The sequence below is a fragment of the Cinclus cinclus genome, chromosome 3 (assembly GCF_963662255.1).
Source record: "Cinclus cinclus chromosome 3, bCinCin1.1, whole genome shotgun sequence".
Taxonomy (NCBI): Eukaryota; Metazoa; Chordata; class Aves; order Passeriformes; family Cinclidae; genus Cinclus; species Cinclus cinclus.
Genome location: NC_085048.1, coordinates 69941607 through 69964355, shown reverse-complemented (window position 1 = coordinate 69964355; position 22749 = coordinate 69941607). Strand labels below are relative to the sequence as shown.

Below are 22749 nucleotides of genomic sequence, written 5' to 3'. Positions count from 1 at the left end.
TCTGGGTTGAGCTTCCCTAAGGAGGTAAAACCACCCTAATAATCTCTTCTCACAGACATGGAATGGTGCTACAGAGAAATCACTGTTATAAAATTATCACATCATTTCAGAGGGTCAATTTGGTATATCTCTAACCTTCCCCTCACCCTGAAATGACAGTTATTCAGAATACCACTTCAAACTACCTCAGTGCAGGTATCGATTTTTAAAACTTTCTTCACACTTCTAAGAATCACATGCTTGGCTCTTAGAATGAACACCATGAAAAAAGGTCAAGTTAAGGGAATTGCACAGAACTGTGCAAACTCTTCTGCTGCTGAAGCATATATAGAATGTATTTCTCCAGTGTGATTTTCAACTGCTTATGTTCCATGATCATTTTTCCCTTCGTGCAAGTTCCTGCCTCATTCACTGCCTGCAACAAAGGTGCAGGAGACAACAGCCTCCAGCAATGCAACTGTGATCCTTTTTTTCTCTTTTTATTTTTTTTTTTGGTTTTAAGTAAGAAGTTTTACATCAAAACAAACAGATCAAAGAATGAAGAAATAACACAGCAAGGTTAGTATTAGTTTGGTGCACTGCAAAACTTTTCATGTGACCATATATACCACAGAGCTTGCCATTATTTGATGGAAAAGTTGAACAATTATGTAGGCTAAAATTTCTACCTGCCTTCTGCTAATTTCTTAGTACTGCTTCACTCCCTTCTTCATTCCTATAGGCTTCAGGCATTAGAAACAAACCACCCCATCCCCAACTTTTGCTATTAAGATACCAATTTTACAGTTCATCTTGGCAACTGATGAAGTCATAGCATGCAATTGTGATTGTACTCCTCATTAGATATTGCCCATAAAGTACTCTAAATGCTGTAAAAATAGCCATGGGTTTTAAAAGCAAAAGGGACTGTTACTGCTATTTAGTTTGACTTAGCTTGCTGACTAATTAACAAAAGCATGGCATAATAGTAGTACACAATAAGCTTTCCCTCAATGAGTAAGAAGTGAAAATTTTGTGTTTGTTTGCATCAGGAAAACATATTCTTCCTACAAATGAAAAAAATACAAAATATTGAGGATACAGTTCCTGCAGAAAAAGGTTTACAAAACAACTTTGTTTTAAATCACTATAAAAAAACAGCAGTGTTGCTTATGATTACAATACAGAGCCCTCAAATGCTTGTTTTAACTGGCTCAAAAAAGAATTTCCATGGTTTCAGATAGCTTCTTTTGTCACATAAGGCTTTTAAATCTTTATTTAAAAGTACCAAATCAATCACTTCAACAGTTATATGAAAAAGTATGCTTCACTGCTTCACAAGCACTGCTTAAAGAACAGACACTGCAGTATACTGAGATAGGTAAAGTTGCAATTTTAGCTACCTCCTCTATCAGGAAGGCAGAGAAGGAATTACTTCATGCCTGCAACCCCCACCTCCACTCCCTGCCATGGTTCAAACCCTAAGTTGTCTTACATGAAAAAAACCCACAAAAATAAATGCAATTCCCTCTTAAATATGTAATTTGACCTTTATCTTTTACTTATAATTTTGGTACTTATTCCACCCGTGCAAGAATATACATTGGCACTGGTACTGAATGACAGCTTTTAAATTTCAATTTTATATATTCACTTTTAAATTCACTTTAAAGGAAACATAAAGACAAATCGCTATTCTATGGTTTCAAAAGATACTTAAATTTATGTTAAACAAGTATAGGATATAAAATGTCTTTTGCAAATTATATCCAATATAACATTTGAAAAACAGACTCACGATATTTAACAAGCAAATGTGACCATACCTTAACCACACATCAGAAATTATAGCACTTCCTGCCCTTCACTATAGTTGGTATGAATTAAATCAATGCTTCAACATAAAGCACAGACTTCTACCAGTACCTTTGGTTCAAGGGCCATATTATCCTATTAAAAATTTGGTTAATAAAACCTACTCTGCAATTAAAGACAGCATGACTATGACAGAGCTAGCAGGTCATGACAACGTAATAAAATTTAAGAGTCCACTATAAAAATCTGCAATATTCAAATGTTCCTGCAAGGAACATTATGTTCTGAAAGAATTATCAAGCAGTCCATAAAGATTTTTAAAACTACATTAATCAAACCTTCCAATATTAGTTTCAGATTCCATATAAACGTTCTGTGAAGGGCCATATAATAGGCTCTGTGAAGGGCCCACATTAGGCAGGGAGTCTAGTTAAACTCTGTAAATATCCATCTCCATGGAAGAGATAGAAGCTTCTATGCACTATGATCAGCACTCTGTCACCTTGATAGCTACACAAAAGCCTCCTTTTCTGCTAAATCCTATGACTGAGCACAACTTCAGTATTTGGACCCCAGCTACCTACAGATTTCAAGCATGGACTATTTGTTAGGGTTCAACCTAAGCAGAACACCTGATTATAGTTTAACTCCAGTTTAATGCATTGCAAGGAGATGAAAGGATAGAGAAGAAATCACTGGTGTGCACCAGTATATTACACTGATAGATTATTCCTTACTATCACCATTTCAACACCAAACATCTAATCCTGCTCAAGAAAGAGTCTTTATCCAGCAGTACAATAACTGCATTCCGCTAACTCAAACTTTGCTTTTGAAAACAATCACTTATATTAGAGTGCATGTTTGTTCTTACACTACAGTAATGCCCAAAGAAACACAATGAGCCTGAGGACTCATTGTGCAATCTATTAAATCCACATAATAAAACACAGATTGATTTAATTTCATTATAGGGATTTAACTAAAAAGCAGAATTTAGTAGCTTAGTTTTGCTGAGACTCAGGATATAGTTAGTTAAGGGGAGATTTTCCCTTCCCTGACACTGTGAAGTACTTCCTGGAGGTAATATCTCAACTCCACTGATGCCCTATATCAGTTAGGGCACAAGTCCAAGACAATGCAATAATACTGAAATGGTCAAAGAGAATTTTGGTTAAAAACCAAGACAAAAATTCCGAGTTCTGACAACTCAGAAACCTATTAAAAGTAGTCATACATAATGTAAAAAAAAAAAAAAAAAAACAAACAAAAAAAACAAAAAACAAAAAAAAAAAAAAACCAAAAAAAATTTTATACTTAAATAATTTCATACCACAACAGATGTATGAGACTGCTTACAGCAACCAATCACAGGAATTGATGACTTTCTGACAGTCCCTCCATGGAGCTAAAGAGCTGAAGCTGCCAATCCCTCCTTCTTGAAGATAAACTCATTCTCCTTCTGATCTTTATTACTATTCAGTTTTGAAAAAGAACTTTTGTGTTGGTGACCTGACAAGCAATTCAGAGGCCTCCAAAAGAGCCTCTACGTCTGTATTGTTACATGAAAAATAGAAATACAGACAATATTACAGAACTAGATGATCTTTAAGGTCCTTTCTATGATTCTAATATGATTCCGTCAATAGAGACAAGAAAGAAGAATAGAAAAAAGCAAAAAAAAAAGAGTCTGGAACTCTTCTTTGCATTTCTCAATAGAGACAAACAGTGCTTTGCCAGACATTTAGGGGGTTTTTGCCGCTCAACTGTAACAACTGTACACATAATTAACTTTAGCAATTATAATTAACCCCTACTATAAGTTCATTCATAACTCAGTAAGAAAAAAAATCTAAGACTTTGTATGAGAAACACAGTTAAGCATTTTCTACCATTTCATTTTTTGTTGGGTGGAGAGGATTAACTTCTGCAAGTAGTACGGCTTCCAATTAGTACAATTACATTTTCTTAGTGATAGTTCTTTCAGTTACTTCTGTAAAACATCAGAATCTAGACATTTCAGATATTTTTCAGCCTTCTTAGATTAATAGCAGGGATGGTAATTAAAAGATTTGGTACACCCAAATTCTACTTTTACAACCATTCCGTTTCAGGTTTTGCTGCTTCAACCTGCCTCGGGTGATGCTAGACTTGGCTTCTTTCTAGCTTAGGTGGCTTAATTTATTAAATAAGTAAAAAATTATTAAGAATCTGAAGGCCCTATGAACTATCCCACCAGCTTATGGCAAACACCCCTGTGACAATAACTGAACACCACCACACAGTAGCCTCTTCCCTTCCTAAAAGCATTTCCCAAACATTCTATACTCTGCTGGTTATCTGCAACTTTTTAAAAGACCCGGGAAGACAATTCTTTCAAAGAAATCATAGTCATTAAGGGGAAAAAGCATCAAGACTAGAAAATAAGTCATTACATCTATTTTATTTGTAAGAAGGAGTTTGCAAGGTTCAAAAGAATAAAACAACCTCAGAAGAACTGCAGTAGTATTTAAAAATGGCCCACAGGCAGTTTCAGTCATAGTTACTGAAGTATTTCCATTTTCTAAACTACCTACAACAGCAGAAAGAGTCTCCTGCTTGTTCAGACCAACAGTGGAAATTACTGCTCCTCAGCACTCCAGATTGTGTTTATAGGAAGCCCTGGAAATTTTGCTTTAAGTTCCATTTGCATTCTAAATTTTCTAGAAATTTGTTTCTTCATCGGTTCTCAAGCAGTTTTTCTTTTCCATATGAAATGGTAGCTGAACTAAGACAAACACATACATAAAATGTAGTAAAAAAGAATCCAGCAAAATCTACAGTTTAAAATAGATTTAGAAGTGCTTGAATCCCTTGATTGGATTTGGCTGATTAAGGATATAGTGTCCTTGAACACTGCTGTAACACCACCAGCGAAAGCAAATCAGAATGAACATCATTATTCTCGTGTTCAAATGCACACAATCCCAAATCATCAATTCTGAAGGGACAGACCTAGCACAGAAGAAAATATGACACAAGAATACGTATTCAGATCTGAAAACAATGGCCAACATATTTGTTCTAATACTGCTTTGTCATTTAAAGAATTTATATTTTAAACAGCAATTTCTTCTTTCTATCTAAATATCAACCCGATGCCACACAAATAATTTTGATTTCTGCATCAATTTGTGCATGATTATTTAATTGCTGGAGCAAACTGAAAACAGCAGGAGCTTTGTCTCAAGTTCATTAATTTTACAGGATAGTAAATGAAAGGCCTTATTCCATGATTGCTTTTGCATACACTATTGCCAACACTTCAGTAGAAGGATCTAGATTAAGTAATGGAAGACATTTATTGAGCAGAATTTTCCTCTGTAATTTCCTAATCACGCTGTAACGTTCCTTTGTAAGCACCTTCGACATTCAAATAGTTTATTTTCACACTGAAAGGAATTAATATAAGACAGTTTGCAGGAAGAAAATAATCCTTGTTAATAGTTTATTGCCAATAGTTTATTCTCAGTGGGGGCACACTTATATTTTGTGGCCTTCCTTTCAAAATGATGGATTGAAGATTATTTGTGGATAAGCTAACAGACACAAAAATCAAGTCAAGAACTTGATTAAAGATCTCCACTTTGGCTGATGATTTTTCAAGGGACTGCTTTGGAAACACCCCTGCACACTTGAAACTCATTTTCACTTGAGGGATACAATTCCCAAGACACTCCATGGCAGTCATGTCCAATTTGTGCAAATTCACAAAGAATTTGATCCCAGGAAGGAACCAGTGCTAGTAAGCAACCCAAAGAGAAACTCCTCATTGCTTTGTATTCATAAAACTCAGCAGACAAAGCTAAGCAGGAACTAGTCTTTCAAGAAGTGGAAATCTGGAAACAAGCTGGTTATCTCAGAAAATGAAAGGCATTAATAAAATGATACATTTGGATTTTTTCATGAAACTGTGGAATTCTTTTTGCTAAAATTATATGTATATGCTTGTAAATGCATGTAAATCTTTAATGTATCCTTTTAGAATCAAAGATTAATGTATTTTTATATCTATGCACTGTGGGTGAAATCTTAGCGGCTGAACTTGAAACCCTAGATCATGGCATTTAAGTAAAAAAAAAACAAAAACAAAAACAAAAAAAAAAATCAAAACAAAAGAACAAACCACCAGCATATACTCCAAGAAACCAGGCTGAAATACAGAAAAGCCTAGCCAACTGTCAGAAGATCATATACACAGTAGGATGAGTCAAACTTTCAAGGGACTTATTTCAGCCTCCAAATGTACCTTCCTACCTATATCAGATAGTCTGATGCATCATTTCTTAGCAGAAAACCTCTAAAACCAGCTGTGAATAAAAGCAATAAATACTGGAGCATAGATGTAGCTTTCTCATGCTTTTTAACCCTCATTTTCCTAGACACTTGTAATGTGTGGGTTAAGGATGGATGGACCCAACAAATATTACAAAAATATCTGTATCTCTCTTTGAGTGTTATTTGATAATTATTATTTGATACAAAAAAGTTCCCTCCTGACAAGCTGTCACACCTGTCTTAAAAGTTTACTGCAGGTATGTGTTTGCAGCCACTCACAGAGGCTTGATTCTATCCTGTTCAGCCATGCATGGACTCTCCAAGGACAGGAACATTCCTTGTTAAGTGAAGGTGAAATGGATTTTAGTTATCCAGCTACTCCTGTTTTACATCCAAAACTACTATCTGTAAATCTCTGAGTAAACCTGATACCAGAGTACAACAGAAACATGAACATATGGAGCAAGTCCAGCAAAGGATCACAGATGATTTAAAGGAGAAGATCATCTGAAACACAAGGAGAGACTGAGAGTGCTGGTATCATTCAGCCAGGGAAAGAGAAAGCTCAGGAGGGATTTTATCAATGTGTTTAAAATATCTAATTAAGGGGTGAATAAGGAAAAAAAGATGACAGACTAAGAATTGCATCCAGTGAAAACACAGGAGGCAAGGTGCAGAAGTGAAGTACAGAAAGTTCCATTTAAGTACACATAAAAACTTTTCTTATTAAAAGGATGATTGCATACCAAAATTGAAATACGGAATTTCTGAATCTCCATCCTTGGAGATGTACAAAGCCCAGTGAACATGTCCATGAGCAATCTGCTCTGGATGACCTTGCTTTGAGCAATAGGCTTGGACTCAACAACCTGAAGAGGTCCATTCCAACCTCAGCTGTTCTGTTTCTGTGACAAGAACCTGCAAAAGGCTAAGACAAGCAACTGAGCAGGAGACAGGGAGATGGATTTGCCCAAGTTTAAACTAGTAAATAGTAGTGATAGGCTATCTTTGTCCCCCCAGAATTCTGGTAATTTATCCCTTTCTGCCCTCTCCTCTTTTCCCTCATTCATTAATATATTTTACAAAGCTTATTTGTCAACTTATTTGTCAACTGAAACTCTCACACTTGTTGTGCAGGATCTATAACTGCTTTTCCCTCTGCTCTGTTTAGATTATAAACATTGTGAAAAGGAAAGCTCAAACCCTTCAAAGACTGGACAGTTGAAATCACTAAGCATATTTTTGGGAATATCCAAGGGAAAATTAGCAGTTTTCTGTGGGAAATTGATATTTGAGAGAGACATTTCTTTTATATATATACACTAGAGAGGTCAAACTAAAAAGAACTTAAACACGTTTTTTCAAAATTTTAGAACAGACATAGTTTAAAAAATTCATTTTTCTTAGTAATTAGTCACAATTTAAAAAATGCTAAAAATTATAAAGAGAAGCAGCTTTTGCAGGTTTTTCTCAGTGTGGTAACACTCAGTTCAAACTCCTCCTACACAAAGACTTGGGTGCTATGTATCACACTGATCTGGGATTTAAACACTTTCTCTCTAGAAGAAGATTTATATCAAAGACAATATAAACAGTTCATACAGTATGTATTTTTCTATCAGGGCCTATAAAATACACATTTTTACCTTCAATATAAAAGGATCAGCTCATTAGGCTCATATTCTGTAAACAGCTTGGAAATGTATACCAAACAAGTCAGTGAAAATTCATACCCAGAAGCAGATGGTGAGAACAGCAAAGCTAAGCAAAGAGAGGCTTAATTGCAAATTTCTATCCAACTAAGCAAAACGGTGGTATTCTACATTCACAGGCATTTTGTTCAGAATGGGAGGCATCACGATGCAGGTCGAGGCAGGGGACAGCCCTTGTGTGTCATACATCAGGCCAATGACTGCTTGGAGAATTGCCACCAATTAAACAGCATTCGTATACAGCTGGCATCGACTTCACAGTGCGGCACGCTACGTAAAATTTTACTGCTTGCTGTCTTGCCAAAAGCAACACATCTAATGTTTTGCGTTTTTTTTTTCTGTTGAATTAAAAATCAACAAGAGATTTAAAGTTGGCCTGCTACAAGAAGAGAAGTAATTAAATTTACTCTGGTACACTTCTCACTTAGAATGAGCCAAATTAACACTGACTAGACAAGGTGTGTGAGAAATAAAGGCACACTGTTACAAAGTTTCAATTTTTTTCCTAGTTCTCTACCTTATAATATTAAAACACGGGGGAAATGTCTTTTGTCACCAAAAAAGAAACACTCATGAAAGAAAAATTCATTTCATCCCCCAAAACACTGCCACAGCCACTGTAATGATTGTTATTACCGATTTTCCTGAGCACAAACATATATTTCATGTTGCAAATAACATTCCTCTGCTTTAAATGATAAACTCATTGATGTAATTCACCATTTAATGTCAATAAATTAGATATCTGTAGAGAGTGAGCAGAACTCTAAGACTTGGTACCATGTATGTCCAGAACCCAGTAATTCACTATTTTCATTACATTTCAACATAAGAAAAAACAAATGTTTTCCAATAGTCAGAAGTTGGAGAAATCTCAGAAATAGACAAGGTGCAATTTCATGAAATAGATTCCACATTTTAAAATTCAGCATTAAGGCATAAAACTCTCCCGTGGAAGAAAAGAAGCAACATCAGCTTTCAGGACAACTCAGTCAGGATACACTAAAGCTTACGTCCTACCCTTTTAAAGTCATATAAATTTTCCATTAAATTTCCCCTAGAATCTTATTTTATATTCTATAACAAGTCAATATGGGTTTGGGAAAGGAGAGGAAAGGATTGCCTTAAGAGCCTCAACAATATTATCACCCAACATGACAAGACAACATCCATTTACTGAAGGCCTTCCTTTAAGGAGTGATAATTTAAACAGGAGCAGAGAAAGGAAAAAAAAAAAAAAAAAAAGCCCCAAACAGGTAGAAATGTTTCACTGAGAACTGCAGCTCGTTACCTTCGGGGCGCTCCATCTTCGTGGGGTTGAATAATCACCACTTTCACCGTCACCGAGGTGCGTAAGAGGTCGATCATTTGCTCGTGTGTCAGAGTTGCCACAGCCACTTTACAGATCTCGACCAGGCGGCTCCCTTGCCGTAGCCCTGCTTTCCATGCAAACCCAAAGGGCTCCACGTCTGCCACTATCCCTTCAAAGTTCACGTGGAATCCAAGCTGGCCAAGCCCATTTCTCCGCAGGGTCATTTCCGTGGTTTCACATCCTCTGGTCACTATCTGAGGAAGCACCACATTGTTACACGAATGTCAGAGCACGCAAACATTATAAAATCATGTATGGCTTGATAGTGAGTATCTTTAATATGCTAACATTAAATTATCTTAACATTTATGTTTGAATGAAGGTTTCTGCATAAAACAAAACGAATTAAACATTTCATGATGCTAAAAACCTGACATCTCCAGGGCAGGCAGCTGACCCATGTCAAGTTCTTCCCCCTTGCCCAACGTTAACACAATGCCATTTATATCTAACTGAAAACTTTACAGGTGGTTTAGTTTCAGAACACAAAGCAAGAAAAATGCTGCCCTGTCAGTTACTTCATTCTTTTTTGGCTGACTGCAGGTGTGCAGGTGTTTTTTGTTCAGCATTAAACAGTATTAAACCTGAGATGTAACATGAGCCAAAATGAGTGAAATGCCTCAGTTCTAGCAGCTTGTTTTCCTCCAGAAAATACCACAGAAGAAAATATTATTTTATTTTGCTTCATAGGCAGATTCCTAACTACCATCATCTCCAGATGAGGATATCACTAAAATGGGATGAGAATTTCCATGTCACTGGGAAACTTAGAAACAAAAAAATTACTTTCCTCATATTCAATGAAAAGTAACTGTCATTATACAGTGCAGCCAAAATCCTCCAAATTCAGATTTTGCTAAGCAGGTTCATTTCTATATATATTGTAAATCAAGTTCTTAACAGTTTTGCCCTGTGAATCATCATCATACAACAGCCTACAAGCTGGGATACTGCACCACACTCAGAAGACAAAATTCTAGCCTGCATTACAAGAAAGTTTGAGAGTTAAACCAGCCTTTCCTTTTGCCAGTGTCACAAAACCAGTATGTATTTAGCTTCATTAGTTCAATTAGAACAAAAGCCTAACCACTATGAAACATTATCAAAGATCTCTCAAAGTTTGTAGTGAGCATTAAAGATCTCCCATGAACACTCTGCCAAAGCCAATACCTGCCTTTTAGAGATGCCTATGTCACAATACAGATCAAGGGATCTTCCCAAGGTCATGCCACATTAAGAGCAGTTCCACAGCACACCTTACCTTGTTTCACAAAGGTGCTCATGCTGTTTATGGCTGGGTTTAGTGTGCATCACAAAAATAGACAGGAGGCTAGTGTTCTTTACTGCCAGCTGTGCAGGACAGATCTCTGCAAAGGTTGTTTTATGGCTTGAATTTAATTCAGGAGGCTATGTTGGAAAAGTCACACTTGCTCTTCATTGCCTGCTTGAGCCAGAATCCAGGCAGGCTAGCTTGCAGGCTTAGTTTTTTGTGTGCTTGCCACAGTAAAATGGTCCAACCTGATTTGGGGGTACATGAGGAGGGATTGGGACTGTACAGCTCATGAGATTTGGTACATTAGTATGTTTTAAAGTACTATTTTCTTAATAGAATATTTCTATATGGATATCTGTCACTCGGCAGAAAAAATTAGAACTTGCACACATGAGAACAAAGTGCCACAAATCCATGAGTTATTTTAACTTTGCTGATCTGCTGTATGCTCAGGCTTTTATCCTGTGAGGTAAAGAAATACAATTAGCCCTCAATTAATCAAGGGATAATCTTCTGTGAACTGTGAAATATTGAAGATACTGCAAGGATCAGATATTCTAAGAATTACTGCCTGGAAATTGTGATTCATAATCTTTCCAGTTACTTCTGAAGATGCAGGTTTCAAAGTTAAAATGTTAAAGTCATTATCGAGATGTCTAAAATGTATTCTGGTGGCTTTGTTTACAAAGTCAGGTTCTGGGTTTTCATAACAAAAACAAAGCAGCTATTTTCCTTTGTAATTTTTCAGCTCTGAGGTTATAGTGTAGTTTAGAAACTTTCCTTTTAAAACAGAACTTTCTATTGTGCTTATAACTCTGTATATAGTATTAGAACTACATAGCATACTGGAAACTTTAACATACTGTTAACCTATGCTAAATCTTTTATGATTAAATTTCAATAAGAAAAAAACCTTTCATCATATGTGAACTAGACAGGTGAAAAGGAAATTTCAGCTCTTCGTCAGCTACACTTCCATCACAAGTTTCTAAAATATGCATTTAGTCATGTAGTAAAATTAAGAACATACTATTGCAGTCAGAAGCCCAGCTGAAGGATGGAATTTTTTCCTTATGAAGCTACATGATATTCTTTCTGGGGGGGCTGACACCTCTTTATCATTATGTCACAATTGTAGACTACTGCAAAATGAGTGCGCCAGCCAAAGTATATGGATTTCCTCAACTCAGAGCACTCAAAATCTCTTCTTCAAGTTAGTTAAATACTCAAAAGTAAAAAGATTCCTGCCAAAGACTCATCTAATGCCAAAGGGAAGTATTCCAGGAGATCTAGTCCTCCCCAAGTGTATATTGCTAAAAGATAACACTGCATATTACATACAATGTCAGATTAAAGATAGTGCTGACTTGGTTGCAGCTTCACTTTTCTTGTGACCACAAATGAACTAAGAGCTGGCTTCTCTCAATGCACTTAAAACAGATAAAGTTTAAAGACAGAGATCCTCTAAGCGCCATGAAGGTGAAGAGTTTGGGGTTTTTTTAATATACAGAATAGTAAGGAAGATTTCTCAACTCAGATTCTTATCTAAAGTTCCATCCAGTGTTTCCATTTAATCTTTTATCATCCTGCCATTTTCGGTTACCCTAAATCTCAAAACTACTGCTTTTCCTGCTTTCCAACACAATCCTTCAAGTCAATCTATAGTTTGCTGCTCTTTCTAATTTCTATAACTAGGTACTCTCTCCCACAAATACAAATTTGTCTAGACTGACAAGTCACAGCTCTTTTTTCAATCCTGGAGACTGATTGTTTCAGTTCAAACTAAAACCATGGTCTCAGCCAGCTTTTTACACCTTATCTTAATCAGGATACTCAGATAGGTGTCCTTTTAACCTGCATGATTTAAATCCAGGCAATAAAGTCTAGTTATTTATTTGACAATCTCATTTAGTAATTGCAATGTTCTACCTACTGTTTTTAAGAAATGCTCTAACTCATGACTGAAAAGGGTTAGTCATCTGGTCACTGAAGATTGATATTGCATCACAGTTTGAGCTTTCATGTTTAGCATCTGGTGGCACATATGGCTATTAACCTTAGCTGTGTTCTGAGTCACTTGAAAGGTTTTTAAAGTATGCACATAAAGTGTGGTATCAGAATTTTAAATACTTTTTAGTGGTTCTAATGGTTCCACACCAAATGTATCTAAGGACTGTAGAAAGCATTCCAATTCATAAAACAAGGATATGACACCTATACGCAACTTTCAAAAGAGAGGAAGATGTGGGGGGAAAAGAAAAGATGAGGCAAGAAACAGGGACAAAAAATGCTTTATAACAAGTAATGATAGTTAACTCTTTTAATTAGTATGAAAGTTGGATAGGTAGCAGGGGAAAAAAAGGCAGAGTTCATCAGAATAGATGCTTGAAGTTAATATTCATGTAACCTTAATAATAACTGATTCTAAATTTGAGGATTAAAGCCAATTTGTCATTATTTAACATCAAATCTGGCCATAATAAAAAGTAGTGAACATAGATAAACATTTAATTTCGTGTTTTTAATTACCACATCTTAAAGATCTGTCTCCAGCAACATGGGTTATTTCCAGGTTTTGGAAAACCGAGTAAGTGAAAAATAGCAAAAAAAAACTGTCACCGATGACAGCAGTTTTCACTAGAACTTTAAATCTTGTTTTTCATTTGTGTTAAGAAATGTACATTGTTCTGTTAACAAGACCTAATGGGAGCACTATTTTCGAGAAATATCTGTCTAAGGGAAGTGAAACTGAAGACCTCAAGTAAAAGGGATAATACAACAGTGGCAAGAAGAGTTTAAAGACATTCAGCTCTTGAAATATAATTGTACTTTGGAAGAAAGTTCTTATTATTTAGAGCATGATATTGAGCAATGCTAAATGCAACTGCAGTATCAGAGGGGCCCTAAATCATCAGCTGCAATCCAACTGTTCCAGTGTGAAAACTGTAAGCAGACTGATTTCTTTTCAGCACTGAGCTTTCTAATAGAAGAAAACCCTACGGCCATCTAAATCACTTAAATTAAGATCAAAAAGTGAAGGGCAACCATTAGATGCATCAGCACTTTTACCCTAGAGTTATTTTCATTTCATTTGGACTGACTGAAATAGTTACAGGACAGTAGTACTGATATGGTCATCAAGTGTCTGAAAAACCTTATCCAGTCAGCTGTTAAAACTGGCATTAGTTGGTGTAGCTTTCTTTACTGCCTGCACTTTCTCAGTACAGAGGAACAAATCAGCAGAACCACTCACATAAAATTTTCTGCTTATATTCTCACAGATTATTACAAAAAGTATATTTTACACATTAATATTTTACATATTTTTAAATTAATGCTACTTCTACCTACAAGGGTTAGATTTGAGAACAGGCAAGAGGTGGCAAAAGCTTTTCAACACTGGAACCATCCATGGCCTTAGGCAAGTGATCAGATTAATGGTGTCTGAAACCTTACCCCTGAAGAACAGGTTGATAACATTTATTTTACAGGCTGCTGTGAAGATTACTATTTGTAATGCTCTCTGAAGACTGAAAACATTCCTGAACTATAAATATAGAACATATTTAATTATATCTCAGTGTGGAGATGTAGACAAGTAACTGTTCCTAAACAAAGTGGTATTCCAGTTTAGAAACAGTACTTTGACTTACTTCAAGTCTTTGAACAATTTCTCTGATGTCTTCAGTACAATTATCTGCTGCAGACAGAAGAATACATTCTCCTCTTTCATAAAATATTTTGATGCTCATTAAGCCAGATGTCCATCCAATAACATCTCTGCAGGAGCAGTTAAACACAACATTTTTTGATTCCTTTTCAATCAACATGATAAACTCATTGGAGATTCCAAGGAGACATTCAATGTCAGCAGACTGGCCAAAATCTCGGGCAATCACATTCCACATAATTGCTCCAACACTGAATAGATGTGCATCCTTCCTTGGTTTCACTTTTTCCTTCTTTTTTGCCCCTAAAGTAATAAAGCTGAACTTGGCTGAAGTATCCACTGTAGCTGTGGTAACAAAGTTTTCTGCCAGATCTTTCAAGTATTCTTGACGTGTCCTTGTGGCCATGGCTCGAAATTTTTCTGACTTATGTGCTGCATTTTCAGCATTAATAACTTTGGCTAAAAGGAAGTCCCTAAAGACTGCAGACTTGGGGAAAGTTACTCCTTTGGGAATGGGTGGACCAAATGAGGGAACATCTTTTGATCGTGAAACACCAACACTGGAAATAGAAAAAAAACAAAACCAACAAATGATTAAAATCAGATGATAGCAGAACTGTGATCTCTGCAATCCATTTACACAATTAAGTACAGCTCTGACATGCCAATTTGCAGACATTTCAGACACATCAAAGAAAACTGACTGAGTTGTCTGTTTTAGAATGGCTTTCCTCTTTTAAATATATAAAGGATATTATGGAGGTGTCTTACTAAAACAAAAATTATTAAAAATAGCTTCTTAGGGTGTCACCATCTACTTTCCTTAATGCAATAAATTTGAAGTGAATGGCAAGAAATAAGAGATATATTTTTTAACTATTTTTATGTAAATATATAATTTTCAGCTGTCACTCAGTTGCATCATCTTAAAACTAAGAAATGCAAAAATAGAAACAGAATTAATTTTTATCCTCAAATCTTCTTCTACAATGAAGTGTGAATTCAATGAAAAAATATTGGTGTCAAATGTGACTATAATGGAACATTATCCACTTGCTTAAACTGCCTACTCTGTGTTCACAAAACTGGAAAACACAATTCTTGATCTAGACAGTTCACAGCAAAATATAAGAAAATTAGGAATATTTCCTAATTGATACAATTATACCTCTAATTGATATATACATAATATATTTCAACTGAAAAAGAATTTCAAAATACTGCACACAGTGGGTGCAACTACTATTTGTTTGACTGAAATACAGTCAAATTTGGAATGACAAATAGAGTCTAAAAGTAAGAAAAACATAACTTAGGAAATGTCATGTATTATTCAACACAAAACATTTACTGAAACAAAATCAAGTCCTAAAAGTTTAGATTCTAGTAGGCAGCTAAAAGACAGTAATACCAATCAATTCAGAAATGTGTTTCCACCTTAGTTACCTTGCTAAAGTACACAATGCAGTGACTTAAGTGTGAGAATTAAAATCATCTGAAATTTATGATTTTTTTCCATTCTCCAAAAGTTCCCATTCATGTGCTTAAAGGCTATGACTCATCCTGCTGTCATATTGTCACACTCAGGGATTCATACAGGTTAAAGTACCTTCTGAAATACTTCAAATCACTTTCTTTCAAAAAAGAAAACATGCAATAGAAATTCTAAATTAGTTTCTATTGGAGCATCTGTAAATCTTATTTTCACTAACTTGTTATATCCCCATTTTGGGGCCATAAATTAGCCACATGGAGTTCTGCACATACCCTTTTTAGTCTACAAACTGTGCTCCATAACTCTAGATGTGTGCAAGGAAGACACTGGGATTTCAAAATCGCAGGAAGTGCTGCAGAACTTTTAAAATTGAGCACATAATATCTATAAGAAATACAAAACATCTAGAAAACATAGCTGCATTGCAATCTTAGCAACAAATAATTATAAGGCTCTACTCACCTATAACACACATTTTCAGTGCAAGGATTATGCACTTTGACAATGACAAATACATGTTGAAAGTGGGAACGAATATTTTTTGGAGTAAAAGGAAGTGCTCCTGGCTCTTGGAAGACAATGGTAACTATGTCATTTCCTATATGCCTTTTCCTTAGCAGCTAGACAAGAAACATGCATTGAAATTAGTTATTAAAAAAAAAAAATTGAAGTCACAAATGTATCATCTTAGGAAAAAGAAAAACCAAACAAGTCAAACCAATACAAATAAAGCATAATTTTTCAGAAATAACTTTTATTGCATCATGGATAACAACATATAAAGGATATCAGAACTGCAAAATATAGGAAAAGGAAATTTGGCTAAAATAGTAGTGAAAAAAATAGTAGTGAATTTTCTCACATCCCCACACTAGTTCTCCATAGTTTCTGCTCATTTATATTTTATTCTGTGAGAAAAAAATATTTCTCTTATTGTTGCTAATGCTTACACTTTAGTAATAAAAAAGTGTTACATCACTTGATATTTCTTACTATCCAGAAAACTGTACCTCCATTCCCTCTTTACAGTGAAATATTTGTCTCTACATTAAAAGTATAATATTGCTTCTATGTCTCAATAAAACTTTTTTCCACATCATAATACTATAAAATATTGTCCTTAATATGATCTTAATTTAAAAAGAATCATGAAAATCCATCACAAACATTAACAACTGCATACTTGAGGAACAGAACCAAGACTCACAGAGAAACAACAGCTATTAAGAACCCTTTAATTAAAAATTTGTTCTTGCAATGGGTAGGCTTTATCATCAAAATATATTTAAGAACTAATTTAAAGTACTAAATGATTGTTATAGGCTAAAATTTAGTAAAAATGACAAAATATATCCAGCAAGAATGAATTACTACTCTTTCTCCCAAAAAAACCCAACAAAATATTACAGTAAAATGATGTTCACTTTCCTCATGGAAAAATATTGTTACTTTCAAGTTTTGTATATTAACAGACAAAAAAAGCAGTCCATCAGTTGCAACATTTAAAATAATGACCCAAAGTATGCCAAACATCTTGCATTGTCAACTAATAGCATAAAGACACTTAAAGCTGTACCTTAGCTCATGTGTAAACAAAAAAGGATTTAGGAACAAATTTACATGAAAAAATTATGACAGAGCAAGTAAAAATATCTCTATCAAGGTGATTTCACAAAACAGAATCTTTCTAATAAGAGTATTTTGTTGCATTTTTCCAGTTTCACTAAAAGTTAGTATTTCAGCTACCAACAATAAAAAGCCAAGTGACACACGCTAAAGCCTAGAATCCAAAAGTATGGCCCTTAAAATAACATAAAGGATGATATTCTGAAGGTAGTCATAAGGGCCAAAACCACAATTTTATAGCACTAAGTATAACTATATTATTTTAAACATAATCAAAATACCAAATCCAGATAAGGAAATAAGACTTCTTATGAAACTTGAAAACAGACATAGAAAGATAAAACTGTATTAAGTCATGTGGTTCAGTCAAGTTTTCAGGGTTTTAAGACTAAAATAAAAATTAAAAAAAAAAAACCCTGGTAATTTGAGCCCTTTAAGATCCACAGGCTGTTACATACAGAAGTACACTACGAGGAACTGAGCACAGAACTAAGTGTGTCAGGTACACTTTAATTTGCTCATCTAGTGAGCCATACAATCAGATTATAGTAGGGCAGCACAAGTTAATGTTTAGAAATTATTACTATCTCACAGGTTGGAATTTACAACTCACTTAAATTTGTAAGCAACCTTCCAATTATGAGGTACAAGGTGATTAATTTCTGCCCTTGTTATACCACAAGCACCCAATTGTTCTTGCTGCAGTGGTTCATGCCTATACATTTCCATAGAGTAAATTATAAAAATGAGAATGCAATCCTCTTTAAAGGTGTATTTCTTTTTCAAGACAATCATTGTTTTCAAGAATATTTTCTGGTTTTGTAGACCCATTTAGGAGGTTCTGTTTGCCATCATACATAGCATAAGCAAGAACAGCATTCACTTAATTGGAGGTAAGTTTTAGAAATGTTTAGAAAGTTTGCTAGCAGAGACTTTTTAAAAGTAAGGCAGCTCCCATACCCTATCCTTAGGATATTTTGCAAGAGCAGAAAACTCTACAAGGCACAAAAATAGAAATAGGAAGACAGGTCATTATTTTTAAGAACCTTACCAAGACAGTAGAGATCTTAGTGACTTCTTCAATTTAAAATAAAACCAGTGTAATGCTTATAAATAGTTGTCATGCATAAGTGGTCAGTCAACTTCAACACAATGCAAAAGGCAAAGCACAGTTGTGGCTGTGCACAGAGGATCATAATGCAAAGAATTTCTAAAGGGGGGAGAATTAAACTGGGGTGATCTGGAACATGGAAAGAAGTGCTCTGGATAGGGTAAAGGAACAGGAAAAGAATAAAGTATTGAACGGAGAAGAAGGAAGGAACACACACCTCTCTGGGAAATGTGAGATAAGGATAGCATACTGAAAATGAAAAAGGAATTGAAGGAAACCGGAACTCAGCAAAATTATCTATAAAAAGCCCTTTTCTAGTTTCCATTCTATAGCCTAGATTTTTCTCCCAACTTTTATCCCCTATTATGTTTGTGTGTTCTTTTCAGGTTCTCAGTTTCCCCTTCCTCTCCCATTTTGAGGTCTGCTCAGGTTTGGGGGGTTTTGGATGTTGTAAAATACTGTGGTTTTTTTTTTTTTTTTTTTTAAATCTGCCTTTCTAACATACTCTAAAGAATCTCATGCCAATGTTGAGCACAATAGGAACTCTCAACTGGGTGCAGAGATTACAGAGAATTACTTGCAGTAAGGAGGCATGACTGTCATGTTAGGATTTGAAAACGAACCTAATGAAGTATGATAGGCAGCCAAAAGGAAATCAGTGAAGTGTTATGTAAGAATACAAGACACACAAAGGGGAGTCCAGTCAGGAGAATATGTTAGAAAAGCAGAATCCATTTGATTAAAATTATTCGCACTAAATGATAGTTATTATATTAATTCTCAGATTTTAGTGACTCAATTCTTGATTTTCAGATATGCCTCTCTGAAGGAAAGAACTGTTTTAAAACTTAGCATATTAATAGCTTGTGCTTAGCCTTAAAAATCTACCCACTTCTGTGATATTAACTGCTTTGTCAAACTGCAAAACAACAAGGAATTCTTGTTGAAATCGCAGTGAAATATACTCTTCATTTAATTAAATGATAAAGTGTTAAGAGTCAAATAAGAAAAACTCTAAGATTATTTCAGAACATTTCTAAAATAAGTGGTTTCAAAAGTTCTATTTTCATTTTGTGTTCTTAGCCAGTACCAAAACCAGAAATGAATGGCAGAAGTTCTTTCAACAGGTCCGATCAACTGAGTTTGGGATAACCACGGGTCTTGCTACCCAACTATTTTAACAGCAGTTAAATGCAACAAGCTTATTTCATTACCGCATATCTGTTATATTTTTAAGTTTTCATAAAACCAGATGAAAACTGATTATTTGAACAGATTTGGATTAATTAGGTCAGACCACGTGTACACAAGCAGACTGCAAATGCGTGAATGGGAAACTTGCAAGGAAAGGGAAATTGGAAAGGGACATTGCAAAGGTAAAGTTTAAAGGGAAAAGCCTTGAACTTCTTTGAAGAAAAGGCCAGTAAAGGCAAAGGAACTGGCCATACCAGGGCTGGTTGTCTTCTCCATCCTAGGGAAGGAGCAGCTGACTTGAAAGTTCCCAGCCTATGTTGCAGCCAAAATAAAAATTACCTTGCTCTTTGGATCTCCTGCTGGTTCTAAAACTAGAGGGATGTCCTGATCAGGGACCAAGCAGGGCGTAGTTATATCCTGGAAGAAGCAACAAACAGTTCTGGTGTGGCCTATTTTTGGCTCACAGGTATTTGGAACACAAGCGATGCTCAGTGCTTGCTCACTGAAGGTCACCATCGTAGATTCTGAGGACTGACTGAATACCTGGCCCAGTCATTACCAAACAGGGGACACAGGGAAAGGATGCAACAACCTCAGCCAGTACATACATAATATGCTAGCAGAAAATAACTATTGAATGGGGACCTTCATCCCTAACATAACCTAACAGGAAATTTACCATGGTCTCTAACTTCCCCTTATTTGGGTATGCAGTGAGCCAAACCCTGAAGAACAAAACAGTAAGAGGGGAAAACAAAAAAAACAAAAACAAAAAACAAACAGTTTTTCTAGATCTGTTTTGCACATTAAGGCTGGCTAAATTCTAGTAATTTGGGTGCACTTGTCACATTTCATTAAGACAGTGTACATGCTGTGCAAACACTGAGAGATCTCATCACCCGAAAAATAATGTGGTGGGTCTTCAGATAGGCATACGGCTTGAACTTGGAAAACTGCCACATTATTTTGATCCCAAGAAAACCACAAATAACAACATAGTGCTTCTGCTAAATATTGAATCTTTGAAAGGGACAATGATGAGAGCTTACTAAACACTGGGGAAAGGAGTGCTTGTTGCTAGGGAAAACCATGGAGTAAAAATTGAAAGATTTTCCTCTACAGAAGAATCAGCACCTGACCATTTAGAAAGACACATAAGAAAATGATAAGAATGAAAGGAAGGCACAGCAGTGAAAAGACAGTAATAGGGGATGGCTAAGCAACACAGCAGTGAAGCTGACAGACTAACAGCAAAAAACTATGAAAATAAGTGGATCATGGCAAGAGGATACCTTGTTCTCACAAACAAGGAAAATTCACAAAAGACAACAAAAGTAAAAACTCCAAGTAAGGCCATATTTACTGTCAGTGCCTGTGATTTGCTATGAAAACATTAATTTTATTCTTTTAAGTCAAGCTCATTCAGTGTACTATATCGTCCTCATAGGGTATAGTTTTCCCTATTTATATGCATTTCCAGTCAAAGATTGTCAGACTGATTACAGACAGAACAACTCCTTACAGACAGAACAACTCCTAATGCATTTACTAAATTAAGCCTGTTTTGTAATAAGATGCAACTGAAAGTTTAGAAAAGCAGAACAATCTGAAATCAGTGATGAAGATCCAACCCCTTGATTACTAGCTATGTCACAGTTGTGTGTCAGATGTAGCTGAACATTCTGTCTCCTGAAAGCCACACATTTTAGGAAGTGAGTCATCTAAACTTTGTATTATTCATATGGTGAAAAGTTTGTCTTTTGATTCCTAATTTAGTTTATTTGAACCACATCTAAATACTAAATGTAATGTCTTAACTCTTCACTTGAAACAGCTTTTCAAACTCTTCAGAGCTCTATTCTCTGATTATTTAAAACACATAACATGATATAATTTCTTCCATTGTTATTTTTATTTATCCCTTCTGAAGAATTTCAGTACTTCTATCTTTTTATTGCTGCCTTGACACATCTCCTTCTGCTCACACAAGACCTATTGATAGACATGAAGGATACAACTCCCATATGGTTCAGCAATCAATCAGTAAGCATCTTTTGTGTGCTGTTCAAAACCAAAGGGAGATAGCATCCTTATTTCATGACAGCCTTCCACAACAGCTGAAATGATTATAATTTGCATGGCAAGGCGAGAATACTCCAAAACTAACTAAATAAATCAACACTTACTTCTGCATACCTGGAAGAACAAGAGTAGGAGCACAAAACAGTTACAAACTACCATCAGTCTGATCTATGAGCAATTTTAGTGCTTTTCTTTTAAGCATTAATACTGATATACTATACCAAATGTGCTTGTACATTTTCATTAAGTCACAGGAAGTATCTTAGGCAAGACAGAGTAACCTTACTGGTGCACTGCACACTTGGGATGCTGTGCTGGTTTTTAGCCACCCTTAATGCTTTGAAGACATTTTGACTTATTATATAAGCAAAGGGAATTCTCCGGAAGTAAGAAAAATGCACTGCAATTTTCTGTTTTCACAGACACTTTGAAGGATACAGTTTAAAATTAGCACTAATATCACACATAAATAAACATTTTAAGATCTGTAATACAAGGATTAAGTGGAATAGTTTTAAAAATCTTAATACATGCATATTTTAGCCATAAGATTATTTTCAAGATTCATCCCATTCAATGTTTAAAACACACTTAAGATGGGAATTCAGTCCAAACTGGAAATAACTCGTTCACCAGTGGCAGTATTGCCTTTTAATAATATAATGAAATAATGGGATAAGTACCTGAATCACACAGAATAAAAATCCTACAAGATTTCAAATGTCTTACAATATTTCAAGAAAATAAATATAATTGAGTCACACTTCTTTTAAAACAATTCTGTTTTCAACCAATACTATTAATAAACCCCAACGCTCAATATCAAACACTTATAATGAAAAGCCAAAAAACATACCTGTTGCCTGTTACTGGGCATGTATGGAAGCATTGTTGATACATGAAACATTAATTCATAATCTTTATAGGTAGTATAGAGGGAATGAGTTCCTGTTGAATCAGCTGAAAATTAATTTAATCGCAAGAAGGTCAGTAAATTAGAACACTCATACTACTCTTTAGGACACTGCTCTGCCTGCTGTGATTTAAATTTATTTAAATAAATTGTGTCTTTTTTATGACTAAACAAAACCAGCTTCCATCAG

The 22749-nt window shown here is 35.2% G+C and overlaps 1 protein-coding gene across 2 annotated transcripts in view; it reads right to left on the bottom strand.

Annotated features, from left to right (window-relative positions):
- Window positions 1-22749, bottom strand: part of SIPA1L2 (signal induced proliferation associated 1 like 2) — a 72105-nt gene that overhangs the window by 31608 nt on the left and 17748 nt on the right. For both annotated transcript variants that reach the window (XM_062490165.1, XM_062490166.1), the window contains exons 5-8: window positions 22503-22606; window positions 16096-16253; window positions 14122-14698; window positions 9115-9389 (exon numbers count right to left, since the gene is read on the bottom strand). In XM_062490165.1, the coding sequence (XP_062346149.1) occupies window positions 9115-9389; window positions 14122-14698; window positions 16096-16253; window positions 22503-22606 (1114 nt within the window). The remainder of the gene's footprint in view (window positions 1-9114; window positions 9390-14121; window positions 14699-16095; window positions 16254-22502; window positions 22607-22749) is intronic.